The sequence below is a fragment of the Mesoplodon mirus genome (assembly GCF_964341445.2).
Source record: "Mesoplodon mirus genome assembly, chromosome: 15".
Lineage (NCBI taxonomy): Eukaryota > Metazoa > Chordata > Mammalia > Artiodactyla > Ziphiidae > Mesoplodon > Mesoplodon mirus.
In genome coordinates, this window is record NC_138991.1 from 7,786,863 (window position 1) to 7,804,351 (window position 17,489).

A 17,489-nucleotide genomic window follows, 5' to 3' on the forward strand; every position below is an offset into this window, starting at 1 on the left:
GCATTAGCGCTCTTACAAAAGAGACCCCACAGAGATCTCTCACCCTTTCTGCCATATGAGACACAGTGAAAAGACAGCCATCCATGAACCGGGAAGCAGGTCCCACCAGAATCCGCCGGCACCTTGATCTTGGACTTCCCAACCTCCCAGTGAGAAATAAATAAATTTGTTTTTTATAACTCACTCAGTCTATGGTATTTTGTTGTAGGAGCCCACACTGATTAAACACACAGGTAATAACTGAGGCACAAACTGGGTAAGCAGATGATGAAGCGGTGTATAGTTACTGTGTTACCAGGTGGCCTTTTGGAGCTTTCCAAGGATGGCATGTAATCCAAGAACTACATTGCTGAGTACAGGAGTAAATTTTCTGCCCAAAAATATACTGACCATATTTTCAGCACAAAGATTCCAAGACTGAATTCTACAGCGGCGTACACTGGGTCATAAGCAAGAAATTCCACACGTACCATTGAATTTTTCACGCTCTGTAGCAAGCGCTCGTGCTGCTCGGCTATGGCCAAGGCAGCAGAGTGGACTTTCTGGTAGATGGCCTCCCCATCTCGCGTTTGAAAGATAAACAGCCCTTCACCAGTCTCACACATCCTGTGAAAACAAAGACAGAGAGCTTCTGAAAACCAGCTCCTACAAGTTCAATGCACCTAAAGCCTAGAATAGTCTGATACAAGGCTCATTTATTTTGTATGAGATTAGGATTCTTGTTCATATGTGCTAAACAGAGTTAACTAGAATCAAAGTGTTCGATGAATTGATATTAATAAGGACAGGGAACCAATCACTCTAAGCCAACACGGTGCCCAATGTTTTTTGTCCTGAAGGTTTTGTCATAGAAGGTTAACAAGCTGTTTCTGGATTCTTAGTATAATCCCTCTACTTCCTGTAAGACTCTCAAAGAGGACACCTATGCTACGGCCTTCCCATCCCAGTCCACGAATCAGAAACTCATCAGAAATGGCGCCATGTAGCTCAGAGGTAAAAGAAGGATTCTATGACTCTCAGATTCTGTCCTAAGCTTCCTTACAGACAATGGCTTGAAGAATGACTTCATTCCCAAAGGCAACTATGCTTTCCCAAATCACAGATCAGATTTTACTCTAGGTGTTCACTCCATGAGATGAACCAAACACAGCTAAGAGGTTTTTTTTTAAATGAACCTAACTTTGCTGAATTAATGTGTGGAACATAAGAGAAGTTACTCAAGGAAAGCTAGATGGGTTTCAACATTAATGTTAAGGATTAAGAAGAGGATCATTTCTACCTCAGACTGTTAAAAAAATGAATTATATTAATAACGGAAGATAGGTACACATAATTAGGCAAGAACCAAATAACTGTGTTTTAACTACTATATATACACACACAGATACACATACATACATATATGTGTATATATATAAGTATAGTGTGTTATATATAATCAATAAATATATTTAATTACTCTACATATTTTTAAAGACTTGGACAAAATCCTATTATCAAGGATAATTTTTAAAAGGATATTTTTTAAAGTTCTGATTTTGATACATACATATATCAAAGATAAACTAAGAGGTTGTTTTTGTTTTAAAGAACAATATTTAATTTTTACATTATTTATAACTATTAATAATTACCTAATTATTCTAAAATACAATTCCACTCCTTTCACCTCAGAATCTCTTGCTGAAAAACTGAATACTGGCCTTAATGCCTGAGTTTTGCTCACATCTAGAGGCTCACATCTAAAGAACTTTTTAACACAGCATGGAAACCAAGCACATTTTCAACCCAAACCTGTTAAATATTTTATCTATTCCAGTCTATGCAGTTAGTGCAAAAAGGAAGACTTACCCTTATTTTCCACAGTTGGCTCAATACCACGGCCATATGGCAATTTTCAGCACATATAGCATAGCATATGTTAATTGGTCAAAACCTGCCTCGCTTGAATTTCACTAATATGGACCATGTAAGAAGAAAGAGAAAAACTAGAAGGCTCTTTCAACCAGCTAATATAAAGAACTAGCTTATGAGGTTGATCATGTGATTTTAATTATTAAGTCATCCTAATCCAAGGAAGAACTAAAAACTAAAATTCAAAGCATATTTACTCAAGTCCCATTTCCTTCCTGAAGACTTCCTAAAATACTTCAGTCCTCACTGCTATCCCCTCTTTATTTGATCCACCATACAAATTTGACTCTGCTACTTGGCACCTAATTCTGCAAGGTTTTAATTTTTTCACACCTCTGTTTTTTCCATCAAATACGGAAATGTAATTTGTTAAGAGGAGGGTAACCTCAATCAGTTGTTTAAGAGGAAGAAGTGGTCTTCTGTTTCCTCTAGGGCAGAGGTCATTTTTACTTACTTAGATGCCAACCTTCGTTCCAGACGGGATGAAGGCACCTGTTACTGGGAAACATTTGTAGGATAATTGATTCATAGCAAACCCTGCAGCTGTGTTTCTAAAACTTGACAATCTAGTGGCTTTTAAGGTTTTTGTAACGGCAACCCACAGTAATAAATATAGCTTAGATTATGACCTAGTACATCTGTTGATCTATTTATCTATCACCTAGTTATTATTTAGCTATTTATCTATCATCAATTTATAATATGTTAATATTTTCTGTTATATTTTTTAATACAAGTGGTGAAGTGCTTAATTTACATTATGACTCACTAACTGGTGAAACCTACTCTTTGAAAATCACTCTTTTATCCAGTGTCTGCTTTTGGTTAACATAACGAAGCCACAACCATCCTTTAATGACATTTGACTCTCTAAATAATTACTGTGATCAGAAACAAACTAAATCAAAACAGAGTGTCAAGTATTCTTCTTGAAAGTACACAGACTTCCCCTGCCTCCACCTAAGGATCTGAAAGACACAGACACTCACACACGTACACACACTTACACATACACACACTCACACATACACACTTACCACTTACAAAAAGAACCAGGAGTCACAACCTCAAATTCCATCAGGGTTCAGACAAAGAACGTGAATGGATAAAGATGCTCAGACCCCTACAACACACAGCCACACAGAGGGAGCGTAGCTAATGGACACCAGCCACCAGTCAGCCCTGGTCACATTTAAATGGGGAGATACGAGCCCAATGTAGCCACACTTCTGACTGTCTAAGAGAAATCAGAAATTTTGATTTTTATATGAAATAACCTGAATTTTTAATGTTGGCAACTTTTTCCTTTGGTTTTTTTTGTTTAAGCTGTGGGAGCCAAAATGCCTCTAAGGACCAGATCTGGCCAAGAGGCCACCAGTTTGCATTAAAGGCACAAACATGCACTAAAGAGCTCTAAACAGAACAGGAATTAGGCCTTTGGTTTGCCTAATTGTTGGGACTTTCATCCATACTGTTCAAAGGTATATGCCCTTCAGTGGGACAGCAGTGACCCAGAAAGCGTGGATAATGTACAAAAATTGACCTCAGATGCTCTTCCATACAGTCTCTTCTAACCTCTACTCACAAGTTCTTTTATTTCATCCATGCCCCTCAACCCAACAGACTTGTCTGGTGCTGTTTCTATAAATTTATTTAGTTATTTATTTTTGGCTGCGTTGGGTCTTCATTGCTGCGCGCGGGCTTTCTCTAGTTGTGTCGAGCGGGGTCTACTCTTCATTGCGGTGCGCGGGCTTCTCATTGCGGTGGCTTCTCTTGTTGCGGAGCATGGGCTCTAGGTGCGTGGGCTTCAGTAGTTGTGGCACGCGGGCTCAGTAGTTGTGGCGCACGGGCTTAGTTGTTCTGCGGCATGTTGGATCCTCCCGGACCAGGGCTCGAACCCTTGTCCCCTGCATTGGCAGGTGGATTCTTAACCACCACGCCAGCAGGGAAGTCCCCGGTGCTGTTTCATAAGCAGCTTTACAAGCCATTTAAAATGTTATTAGAGGTCTTTGGCAAAATAATATAATGGGCCAACTTCCCAAGGCAAGTAGAAGAAAATAGGGAAAAAAAGAAAAAAGGAAAGGAAAGGAAGTCAAAAGAAAAGCACATCAAAGGGGTAATGATCTTACATAACCTAATATGGCTACGTCTGCTTCACATGTCTGGAGAAAACACAACACAGAGCAAAGACGTTGTAATGGGTTCATCTATCACAGACTTGCAAATACACAGTCTTGACGTTTTTCTTTTTGGCCACACCATGCAGCTTGCAGGATCTTAGTTCCCCAACCAGGGATTGAACCCGGGCCCACGGCAGTGAAAGCACTGAGTCCTAACCACCGAACTGCCAGTGAGTTCCCTTGAAGTCTTGACTTTTAATGGTCCCGATTCCTTTCTTTCTCTTTACCCACTGACTTTGACCTTGGACACTTCTAGCATCCGAAGCCGTCCCACATGCCCCCAGCCTCTTTCCTGATGGCCTTATGCTAACAGGACCAGTGGATGGAAATCCAGAGGAAGAAAAATAATGAGTTTAAGTTGGGCCTTTCCTATGTCCTTTGTGAAGATAAGGATTCAGATTTTAGAACTTTGTGGCCATATAGATGCACATATAGCTTTGAATTTCTCAGTAACTAGTTTGCCTAAACGATACGCCCGTCACTCCAAAACATGGATTATGCAATTAGTTAAGAAGCCATAAGAAAACCAAGAGCTCAGAAAGTATTGGGAAATTCATTCATTCATGCACACAGTAAGCATGTATCAAGGTAGCATGGAATAAAAGGCTTGGTAAAGGTACAGCCTTGGGCTCCAGACCGCCTGTCTGGGATTGCCCCTTACCAGCTTTGTGCCTGGTACACGTTAGTTAACTTCCCTAAGCCTGCATATCCATCTGTAAAATAAATATAATGATAATAACTGTCATCTATATTTATTAAAAGTATTAAATATGATACTCAGAATGCACAAAGCACATCTTCAAATAATGTGCACTTCCATTATTTCACTGGAATGTAAGCTCCACGTGGACAGAGACTGTTTTCTAATTTATTCACAGCTTTTCCACCAGGGCCCAGCACAGGACTCGGCCTATATTTAGTGTCCAATAAGTAACTGTAGAATAGATTAGGAAACAGCAGACAGGGCTAGGAAAAGGAGTGACTGAGAACTTGACCCAGGCTTCCTTGAGCAAGTTTTATTTAAACTGAGGGGTCACTGAGCCACCGCGGGGAGGGAAGTGGTTTGGATGAGAAAGCAGGAAGAACAGTGCGACAGAAACAACTGCACACAGAATGCCTTGAGGTGGGACGTAGTCAAGAGTAGTCAAGAGACGAGATGACACGTCGGAGAGAGGGCGGGGGGAGGGGCGGCCCGCATGCCGCGACCCACAAGGGCTCTGAAACAATGCTCTTCGCTATCTCCAAGTCACCACCTGGATGCAACAGCTTGCACTGGCACTGAGCGCCCGACTTTCTAATCTTTGTTCCTTCCCCTTGACGATGACATTCCACACCAACATAGTTTATTAGAAAAATACGAACGGAATTGAAATTATGAAGACCAAAATAAATGACCTCACGGGGGACAGTATTAATAAGCAAACTTATGAAGTTAGAAAGCCAATCGACTCAACAGTTCCTCACTTTCAAGATGTATTTTGTGCATGTGTGTGTACATGTGTATGTGTGTGTCTTTAGGATATTTAAACATTGCTAAAAGCAGAATGTATCCTACCCTCAACGTGTATATTTAAGATAATCTTTTCTCCTCTCCATCCCTGTCATAGGGGTTATTAGATCAGTATTGATTTTTCACTTTGACGATTATATATTATAACTGAAAGAATGCGGTACTTGTCACACTAACATTAGGCAAATCATAAGAGCGGCTGCAATGGATGTAAACAAAGGTAAAGGCACAGGCTTTGCCTTTGAGGAGTTTACAATTTGTTTGGTTAGACAAGATCTACATATGAGAATGGGTTCAAAGATAATATAATGGTAGAGTGAGCCATTACAGGTCAGAGGAACAATCAAGAAAGGAAAGGTATACTTGGGAAGAGAGGTGGGTTTGCGCTAGACAGCAAAAAAGAAAATCAGTCAGCCGAAAACCTGGGAGAAACAGGTCAGAAGCACCTTGCAGAGAGGGATACAAAACTAGGAGCAAAACCCTGCAGAATGTTGATACTCTTCTGTCTGTGAAAGTCAGGTGAGGAAACGGAGTAGAACCCCTCCCCACCTGTGGCCGCAGCGATGCCCAAGAAAGCACACACACAGAAACACAAATGAAGTAAACAAGAGGCTTAACCACATGGGATCTAGTAGATCCATCTTGAAGAAAAATCTGGAGAGGAGAGAAGTCTGTTAGGAGCGTGGAATCTGAACAGGGCTTCTCTCTCCATTGGCACAACTGATATCAGCAATACCTGGATGGCCAGATCATCCTTTGTCGTGGGGACCGCCCTGCACACTGTAGGATGTTTAGCAGCATCTCTGGTTTCTACCCACTGGACGCCAGTGGTGTCCCCTAGTTGTGACATTGATAACTGTTCCTTGGGTGGCAAAATGCCCCCAGCTAAGAATCACTGAAATAGATCCAAAGGACGGGGATGACGGAGCGCCTGACTTACGCTTAAATGGAAAAGAGGCTGCACACCAGGCAGCCTCTGGGCTCAGGGGCGGCTGCCTCACTGCAGACTGTGCTCAGGTTGGGGTAAAGAATGCACCCTGCAGTAGTGGGTCTGCTGTGTCCTGCGTGTTCCCATTACTGGCATTGCTGCCTGGCTGATCTCAACTTGAGAAGAGATGGCGGTTGACTTTGCTAGTGCCGTGTGTGTGTGTGTGTGTGTGTGTGTGTGTGTGTGTGCGCGCTGGCTGAAGATCAGGCCAATCTGGGCTGTCAGGTGAGGCTGTTTGCCTGGGCTTTGCTGCAACCAGTAGAGCGAGATATGGAATCAACATGAGACCCCACTGGATGTGCCACCCAGGCTTCTGAGCAGGGGACAGCTCTGTGAACATCGGTCATTCACACACAACTTTCATTTGTCAAACCTTTGTGTCGCCTATTTAATATTTTTAATCAACTCGCTTTTTTCCCCTCTTAAACAAATGTGTTGTAAATGGAATCATCAAATCCATATCATAAGCCAGTATGCTCTGCCATAAACTGAAAGCAGACATGTACATAAATACAATGAAAATAGAGTTAGGAAGTCATTAAACTCTGTCTAGGTCCTCTTGTCAAAGATACAAGCTGGAAGTTTGCTTACTTCTCAGTAACACAGGTAAATTAGAAAGTGTTAGACGATTCCAGTGTTTAAGACATGCCAGCATGCCCACTGAAATGTTTCTGTATAATTTAATCAAAAAGATCAAAAAAGGTAATTGAAAAGAAAATAACTCATCACTGTAAGAGTCACATTCATTTAACACTATGTCTGTATCACCTAAAATCATCTCACATTTTGGGGAAATACAGGTGCAGTTTGCAGAGTCCTGCTCTGGGTGGTGTGGGAGACGATACATTTCCATCCCAGCTCCCTTGGATGCTGGAATCAGGACCTTGCGCATGTTCCTTGACCTCCTGAAGTTTCAGCAGCCTCATATTTCAAATGTGAATCATAAACTCACCCAAACCTCAGAAGGTGGTGGGAAATCGTGTTTTATATTTAGCAAAGGATCTGACATCAAGTAAACATTTAATTAGGATTTGTTGTTGTTATTTGAACTCTTTACAATGTCAAAGCCAATGAGGATGGGGTTCTCGGGGAAAACTTCACAAGGGCCACATCTTTGCCCAGAAGGAAATGTGGGTGATCGCATCCCGGGACAACAGTGCGGAAGCAAGAATAAGATGCATGGGAGATGCATGAGGGAAGGGATGTGGGAACAGATGTATATGTATGACTGATTCACTTTGTTATAAAGCAGAAACTAATAAAAAAAAAAAAAAGATGCATGGGAAAGGAAGGTGTGTGGCTGGGGGACGTTCACGTCTGAGGCTCACGGGTGTGTGAAAACAGAGTAATAGGATCCTCTTCCTCGAGAACGGAATTATGAATTCAGGGAGACAAAGTCTCCCTTTAAGAAAAGAATCAGCTTTCATTGAATAAAAACTATGATGCGAAATAGCGGGTGCTTTGTTTCTCCAGCTATGGGAAGTACACGGTGTTGGTCATGGAGTGTTAGCAACACCTTAAAAGCTTCCGAGCCAAGTGATCAGGATGAAGACAAAGGTCCCAATTCCGAGTGTGCATTGTTACATGCTGTCCTTTCTCCTGTGGCTTCATCTTCAATGTCATCAGGCTTCCTAAGACCAATTCCCTTAAATGTGTACAGAGACCATCATTATCACTTTTTTTAAAAATTTGCATTCAATTTGTAGATTAATCTGGAGAGAAGAGACATTCTTTAAAAATGTTGAGCCTTCTGTTAATTAATTTCTTATTTTTTTACTTTTGGCTGTGTTGGGTCTTTGTTTCTGTGCGAGGGCCTTCTCTAGTTGTGGCAAGCGGGGGCCACTCTTCATCACGGTGCGCGGGCCTCTCACTGTCGTGCCTCTCTTGTTGCGGAGCACAGGCTCCAGATGCGCAGGCTCAGTAGTTGTGGCGCATGGGCCCAGTTGCTCCACGGCATGTGGGATCTTCCCAGACCAGGGCTCGAACCCGTGTCCCCTGCATTAGCAGGCAGATTCTCAACCATTGCGCCACCAGGGAAGCCCCATTATCACTTTTTTTTTTTTTTTTTTTTTTTTTTTTTTTTTGCTGTACGCGGGCCTCTCACTGCTGTGGCCTCTCCCGTTGCGGAGCACAGGCTCCGGACACACAGGCTCCGCGGCCATGGCTCGCGGGCCCAGCCGCTCCGCGGCATGTGGGATCTTCCGGGATCGGGGCACGAACCCGTGTCCCCTGCATCGGCAGGCGGACTCTCAACCACTGCGCCACCAGGGAAGCCCCCATTATCACTTTTTAGATACACATTCGAACACTTCTGTCTGTGGACTTGAAGGTTTATGGGGAAAAGAATTAACTATCTGAAGCCATATAACATGGCTAGGATAAAAGCATCTTGCAACTGTTCTTAATCACCTAACATGTAAACAAAGTCAAAGAAAGATGACTTTTTTTCTTCCTTTTATGCTTTCTCATCTTAAGCCGTGGCTAGATCTAAGTCCTTCTGTCGAGGACGCATTTTCCCTCATCCTTCCTGCTGTAGCAGTTTACAAGGAGCGGGTTGCAAATGAAGTGCTAATCTCAGTTTTTAAACCCAAATATGTGTAGGTTTACGAATCCCTGACGGAATGACAAGCCAATTCAGGGAAATTGCTGAACAAGCCTTGACGTTAACGTGTCCAAGGCTGAAGTCTGATCATCATCAGCCCAGCTCCCCGCCCCCCGCCCCCGATCTAGGAAGCTCTGCAGTAGCAGCCACTCCTGGGGGATCGTGAACCCCTCTCTTTCTCCCCTAACCCACATCCAATCAGTGAGTAAGTTCTTTGGGCTTTAGCTTCAAAACACTTAAGCCCATGTTCACTCACCACTACCATCATCGTTGAACACCCTTGTCCCTTACTCTGAACATGACGATGCCCTTCTAACTGGCTTTAGCCAGAGAGAGTCTAAAGAGAAGTCAGACCATGTCACTTCTTTGCTTAACACTCCCTGTGTAGTCAAGAATTTAATCTTGTCCAAAAAGAGGTCTGGCCTTTGCCATGGGCTCCTGGGAGGTCATTTTCGTTTGCCTGGGGTTCTAGGCAAAGAGCAGCAAATATGATTTAGCATGAGCTTTGGGTCACATGGTATCTGTGGACCTGGAGACTGAGACCATCCATGTGGGCAATCAATGAACCAATCAATCATGCATGTGATGGAGTCCCAGTAAAAACTCTGAATGCTGTGGATCGGGGAGCTTCCCTGGTTGGCAACACTCTGTATTGTCACACATGGACACCAGGAAAGGAACGATGCCCTGGCCCTACGGGGAAAGGGTAACAGAAGCTCCATGTCACCTACTCCTCCAGTCCCCACCCCAGGCACTTCTTCTCCTGGCTGATGTTAATCTGTATTCTTCTCTGTAATAAACTGTAACTATGAATTTCGTAGCTTTCAGTGAATTCTGTGAGTCATTCTAGCAAATGACCAAACCTTAGGTGATATGGGAACCCCTGAACTTGCAACTGATGTCAGAAGTGAGAAAGGTCTTGGGGACTGTTCCTTCAAACCGTGTAGTCGTCCAACCATGCAGCCCCCAGTGGCTCCCGTCTGACTGAGACTAAAAGCCAAATTCTTTACAATGTCCGTCAAGCCCCACGTGGCCTGACCCCGTCGCATCTCCACCTCTAACATGCATCGCTTCCCCCTCACGTTTTCTGCTCCAGTCTCGCCGGCCTCCTGGCTCTACTTTATGCTCTGCTTTCCAGATACACACACTTCCCCCTAGGCACCTTCTCCCATCCTCCTACTTCTGGCTGGAATGCTCTTCCTCCAGATTCCTACGTGGCTCACTCTCTCCCCTCTTTCAGGTCTTTGTTCATACATCACTGACCTAGCAAACCCGGTCCTGCTCACTCTATTTAAAACTGCACCCCTCCTTTGACACTTTCTATCGAACACCTCTATTCTTCACTGTGGCACTTACACATTCTAACATCTGTTGTACTTTTTCTTAATGTTTGTTATAGTCTGTATCCCCTCTCCTCTAGAGAGTAAGTTTCATAACAACAGAACACGTGTATGTTTTATTTATTGCTACATACATAGTGCTTGGAACCACGCCAGGCTCTCAGGGTACACTCAGAGAATGTGACGAAAGAAGGCATGATTCACTTTTTACTAGTCCTTTACTAGAATTCTGAGGTACTGTCATATATAAAGTGGTCACATACACTAGTGGGCCGTCACCTACGAAAAGATGGTCACACCACGCAAATAGCCAACAGGTATACGAAAAATGCCCCACATGACTAACCATCAGGGGAATCAAACCCACAATGAAATATCACCTCATACCTGTTAGAATGGCTACTGTGAACAAGACAAGAGATAACAAGGGATGGTGAGGACATAGAGAAAAGGAAATCCTTGTGCACTGTTGGTGGGAATGTAAACTGGTGCAGCCACTATGAAAAATGGTATGGAGGTTCTTCAAAAAATTAAAAACAGAACTGCCAAAAGATCCAGCAGTTCCACTTCTGGGTATATATCCAAAGGAAATGAAATCACGATCTCTGCAAAAGAGGTATCTGCAACCCCATGTTCACTGCAGCATTACTTACAATAGCCGAGACATAGAAATAACCTTAGAGTCCATTGATAGATGAATGGATAAAGAAAATGTAGTGTGTGTGTATATACACGGACTCTGGAATACTATTAAGTCGTAAAAAAAAAAAAAAGAAGACAATCCTGCCATTCGTGACAACATGGATGGAACCTGAGGGCATTATGCTAAGTGAAGTAAGTCAGACAAAGAAAGACAAACACTGTTTGATCTCACTGACATGTGGAATCTGAAAAAAGCCAAACTCATAGAAACAGGGAGTAGAAAGGTGGTTTCCAGGGGTTGCAGGAGGAGGAAAAGGGGAGATGTTAGTCTAAGGGTACGGACTTCAAGCTGGAAGATGAGTGAGTTCTGGGCATCTAATGTACAGAACGGTGACTATAATTAAAAATACTGTATTGTGGGCCTCCCTGGTGGCGCAGTGGTTGAGAGTCCGCCTGTCGATGCAGGGGACACGGGTTCGTGCCCCGGTCCGGGAGGATCCCACATGCCGCGGAGCGGCTGGGCCCGTGAGCCATGGCCGCTGAACCTGCGCGTCCGGAGCCTGTGCTCCGCAGCGGGAGAGGCCATAACAGTGAGAGGCCCGCGTACCGCAAAAAAAAAAAAAAAAAAAATACTGTATTGTATACCTGAAAGTTACGAAGAGAGTAGATCTTAAATGTTTCTCACCACAAAAAAAGGTAATTACGTGAGGTGACGAAGGTGTTAACTAACCTTACTGTGGTGACCATTTTGCAATACATACATGTATCAAACCATCACCCTGTACACCTTAAACTTAAAGGATGTTCTGTATCATTTATACCTCAATACAGCTGGAAAAATAAATTAATTAAATAAAAAATACACCTTAAATTTTTTTTTAAAGATGGCCACAAGACAGGAGGCATTGGTGAGTGTCTAATTTCTTTTTCCGAAGGTCATAAGAAAGTCATCCTTTCCTTTAAGGATTTCATATGCTAGAACCAACCACAGAAGCTCAAAGGTAGAGGGGACCTAGCTAAGCTTCTTATGATGGCCTTGTCTTGTCTGTGTTCCCACCCTCACACCTAGCACAGTGTCTGGCAGAGAACAGACGGGCCATAATGCAAGACCTTTAAAGATGATGATTAAAGAGGTTACTCTGTAGAGTGGAAAGGGGCCTCTCCCTTCTGCTTTCACACACGCCTCCACTCAAGCAATATTTATAATACAATTATAAATGAAAATTTATAAATAAAAAATCTAAAATTATTTTTTAGATCGATGCTAATAAAGAATGAATGGCCATATAAATGGCACAACTGTAGTTTCTGTTTTCTTTCAAAAGAAGAGAATTTCACTTCCTCTGAGCAAGGCTGTGTGGGATCTAACGCATTTGTATTTAAATTTCTCTATCCAACATAGTAGGAAGCGCCAAGTACATTTTATTTGTTAATTTGCTTTCAATCCTTTAGAAAGAATGAATATATGCTCTACAAAATATTTAGAAGTGAGGGATTACTAAGTAGCTTAGAATCAAGAAGACAAATAGAGAATATCCAAAGGTTTATATGAGAATAACGGTCCTTTTACATGTACACTCATGTACAGTTTTCTTCTCCAATGAAAAGTTATTTCACCAGTTAGACTTGTTTTTAGAGTGATATACACAAGACACAGATGATTTCTTTTCCAAGACTGTTCAGATGTCTTTACATCCAAAAAGAGCCTTTTTCACCAATTTGTGCACTCCATTTAAGGAAAAGAATTTGTATACGCAATGTCAATTTTCACATATTCTTGGCAAACCTAAGAGTTTCTCTTAAAACGATGTCAAAAGCACGAGAGGGACATTCTCTGGCTGGTAGAGAGAGGCACCCATGTGTGGTAATTATTCACCACTTTCTGCCAAATGTCACCTGAGCTGCCCTCAGCCCTGCAGGTGCTAAACCGAGGGTAGTCATTTAAATCGGTCAGGAGGTAGGGCAGAGCCTGACACTGAAGCAAGCGAACTGGGCGGCCAGCTGTGAAATTCACAGGGAAACCTACTGGACACCTGCCACCATGCTTTAAACAGTAACGTTTCAAGAATAGTTCCATGGGGGATGTTGCTGCAGTTAAAACTTCATGTCAACTGGACCTTCCCATGAAAAAATCAGAGACCCTGCCAATCTGATGAGCTTCACTGAAGCCTCAGGGCATTCCAAGCGGAAAGAAACAAATGAACAAAAAAACTAGAAAAAACTCAAATAAAATAAGCAATGTGTCTCTTCCCCCATCCCTCCCCCCAGATAAGCTAATTGTTCTTTATCTCCAGGGGCAATAAGTGGCAATTAATTGTGCAACTGCACTTTATTAAAAAGATTATATTTCAACTGTGGAATTCTTCAAGGAAAAAACAGAGGTACGGTCAGAATTGCCTATATTGGGGAAGAGAGGGAGAAACAGCATCTAGAAGACTTTAATGACCTTTGACCATGATACTGCTGCCCAGGAGAGATGAACAATTCTGACTGTAGGTGCCTGCACTCCGAACTAAAAGAACAAATAGGAGGTTCCAGAATTAAAGTAAACTAAGATACTGTATACATGAGTGCTGGTTACACAGTATGCCTTCTCTTCCTTAGCTCTGTAGAGTTCACTCAGAACCAGGCCAACCTAGTAGAGTTAGGATGAGCATAATAATATCCCCTGGTTTATATGACGAGCTAATGGCTTAAAAGAGACAGTGCATGTACAACGCCTGGTACAGCGACTTTCGTATAGTAAGGGCTCAGTAACTGTCAGTATTTATTTTCAGTGGTTGATAGGCTTGCTAGAGCAGAGTTTTTCACCTGGATAACTGCACCTGACAGTTCTTTGTTGTGGGGCTTGTTTGTGCAGTACACATGGTGACAACTAAAAATGTCTCCAGACTTTGCCAAATGTCCCTTAGGTGCAAAACCACCCCTGGTTGAGAACCACTGTTCGGCATCTCAGCACCATTATGAGTGATATTACTAATTATAGTCAGAGAGCTGCTTCACCCTACTTGCTTTGAGAAATTATTAAATACTGTATTGGACACATTCTGTTAGTTTTTTTTTAAACCTCACATCCCTTCTGATGGTGTCAGTGACCTCTTCCTGATTTGGGAGAACCACGCCCATTCTATCTGTACCCTGTGTGCTTTCCATAAAGCCCTCAGTGCAGTTCCTGACACATAGTGAATGCAATGGTCAACGTATGGTAAGAATCTATCTCTCTTCTATTGGCCGACGGTGTGAGAAGATCTCAAAGCCCCTGGAAGCCCCGTGTGGGCAGAGTGAAGCCACCTAGAAGGAACAAGACTATGAGATGAAACCTAGGGTCCTCATTTGGACTCTGAATCAACCCAACCCTGAAGCCATCTCTGCTCCCTGGACTTTGGGTTCTGAAGGCTGACAAACTTCTTCTCTGCTTGTGTCAGTTTGTGTTGACACAACGGCCTACTACCTGCCAGGCATTATGCCAGGTGTTTGTATATGTACCTTTACTTAGTCTTCATGGCCATCTTGTGAGAGACATAAATTATACCCATTTTACAGGTGGCCAATGGAAGCTCAGAGAGTTAGGTCATTCACTCAAGGTCCCAGAGCTAGTATGTGATTGACTATAATTTCATTTCATTTCCTCCATCTCCCAGCCCAGCTTATTACGCGTGCCCCATTGTCAATCTTGGTGCGGCGAAATGGGCCATTCAGCAGGAATAACACTTAGCTCCAAGTCTAACAGAGGCTTTGCCTAGACAGAGCAGAACTTTGCCCAAGGTCTTAGGAAGATTCTCTGCATTCTAGAGCGGAAATGGTGTGACGTTTTTGCAGACGCGTGCTGGATATGTGAAAACTATCTGCCTAGAGAGACTTAACTCCTGTTCATCTATCAACGTGAGACAGGGAGAAAATTATCTCAGTTAATATGACACTGCCTTATTTTGAACACATCCAAAAATAGCCAAGGGAAAGAATTATCTTCACTAACAAAGTAAGGCAGATGTGAAACCTTCACACTTGGGGGAACATGAATGATCTTATGATCCTAAGCATCTTGATGGTAACTATAAAAATTCATCTTTATTTGAGTTTCAGGCAAAATATAAAATAGTATGATTACCTTGCATTTAACACTGCCTGGATCCGGCAAACCCAGTCCTGTTCCAAAAGTTATTATGATAAAACCTCGAAGAGACTATTAAGAGAAGCCCTGGGTCATCTATGTGCACTGCTGCTTCTACCTAAGACCACCCCAGAAAGAAATTATTACTTAGATAAACTTGCGAGGGAAGTTAAACACTTTGTCCGTGGCCAACAGCTGATAAAGAATAGAGATCAGGACCTAGGGTCTCTCTGACTCCCAAACCAGTGCACCTTACACTACGAACCACACTGTTTGAGAAATGAGTGAGGTCCTAAGAATACATTCCCGATACTTGTCCTTCTGATTGTTCGTTCAGTCTCAGGTTTGCACCAGCCCCATAAAGCATGACCACTGAACAAGAATGCTGCTCAAAATCAATAAATCTCCTAAGTCCCTACCATATCTGAGGCACAACACTGTGTGGTATGGGTTGTAGGTACTACAATCATCTAACCACTGGAATCCTTGGACAAAATACCCAAAAGTCAGACCATAAAGAGACCAAAGTCATGAACCAAAAAGCTCCTTCATTTCCCGAGTCAGCACTTTATGGCTTTTGGTCAAAGAGGAATATTTCTGAACTTCATGTCCCCAATATAGCCTCACTTTTCTTCCACCATTTCTTTCACTTGAGGTCCTTCAATATCTCCCCACATCCACATCTGCTACCTCTATCCTATTGTTTACAAAATATGAACATGATTATACACACACACACAAACACCTACTTAAAAATCTATATGGTTTGCTATCACACTTGGGGGAAATATCAAAGTCTTTAAAATAATCTCCTAGATCCTTAGCAGTTCTACTACATGTCAATATGAAGAAGTTAAACTTTTGCAAGCTATGAGCAGTATTAATACCGAGATAATTTTTTTAAAGTTTCAAATAGGGCTTCCCTGGTGGCGCAGTGGTTGAGAGTCCGCCTGCCGATGCAGGGGACACGGGTTCATGCCCCGGTCCGGGAAGATCCCACATGCCGCGGAGCGGCTGGGCCCCTGAGCCATGGCCGCTGAGCCTGCGCGTCCAGAGCCTGTGCTCCGCAATGGGAGAGGTCACAACAGTGACAGGCCCGCATACCGCAAAAAAAAAAAGTTTAAAATAGTCATGAGATACTACAAAGGTTTACTAAACTTTTAGCCTTTGGAAGTGACAATAAAAGGCCATACATAGCCATTTCCTATTATTATTTCCTATAAATAGAGTGAATCAAAGAAAAGCTGAAAAATATGAATGTTGGAATAAATGCTGCCCCGAATAGGCCCCAAACATCTTGATCAATGCAGAATTCTTCTGCACATCAATATGAAATACGAGGTGTACAGTCAATAGAAAAGTCTATTTTCAATGATAAAACATCTTTCATAACCAGATTTCACTGGTTACAGTTAATACATAAATAATTTCTGAGGGAATTCCTTGGCGGTCCATTGGTTAGGACTCCACACTTTCACAGCCGAGGGCATGGGTTCAATCCCTGGTCAGGGAACTAAGATCCCACAAGCCACGAGGCGCGGCCAATAATAATAATTATTATTATTTCTGAGACCGAAGCAGGGAAATATACCCACCTTCCCAAACAAATTCTTAATTTTCTATCAAGATTTTCCTATAAGGATAATGTCATTAATTCTGACAAAAGAAGGACGCTGCACTAAAGATTAAAGTTTTATTTGCTAACTTGAGAACCTTTGTGTCTCTGGGAGATTCACCAATGCGTTTATACCATTTCCATTTCCAGGTACTTAAAATTTAAATAGACCAAAGAAGAGCTGTGTGGAAAAGAATTTAAACACTTTCTAGGATAGTTGTAAGAGCATCAAATTGATCATATTTCTGAAAAGTGAATTTTAAATGATTGGGCTTTGTTTATAATGGAGTGAACAGATGAATGTAAGTGGAGCATTACATGATGTGAACCTGGGGGAAAAAATGTAGAAAAACAGTCATGAAACTCACCTCCCTGCCTCAAAAGTGAACCAAGCAGCATCTCGTCCATACCGCCGCAGGGCGCTTAGCGGCCAAGAGATGAGTTTGACTCTGGGATTCTGGACGTCCCAAAGACAGATGTGCTCATATGTAATCTGCAAGGCACATTCGCCATGTACATCTAAGTTAGGAGATGGCATCAAATACACATTGAATCTCTCTGGGAGAAAAACAAAAGGTTAGTCTAAA

General features: G+C 42.5%; 1 protein-coding gene across 1 annotated transcript in view; it reads right to left on the minus strand.

Annotated features, from left to right (window-relative positions):
• Window positions 1-17,489, minus strand: part of DOK5 (docking protein 5) — a 139,217-nt gene that overhangs the window by 33,428 nt on the left and 88,300 nt on the right. The window contains exons 5-6 of the mRNA XM_082645034.1: window positions 17,271-17,460; window positions 471-606 (exon numbers count right to left, since the gene is read on the minus strand). Of these exons, the coding sequence (XP_082501160.1) occupies window positions 471-606; window positions 17,271-17,460 (326 nt within the window). The remainder of the gene's footprint in view (window positions 1-470; window positions 607-17,270; window positions 17,461-17,489) is intronic.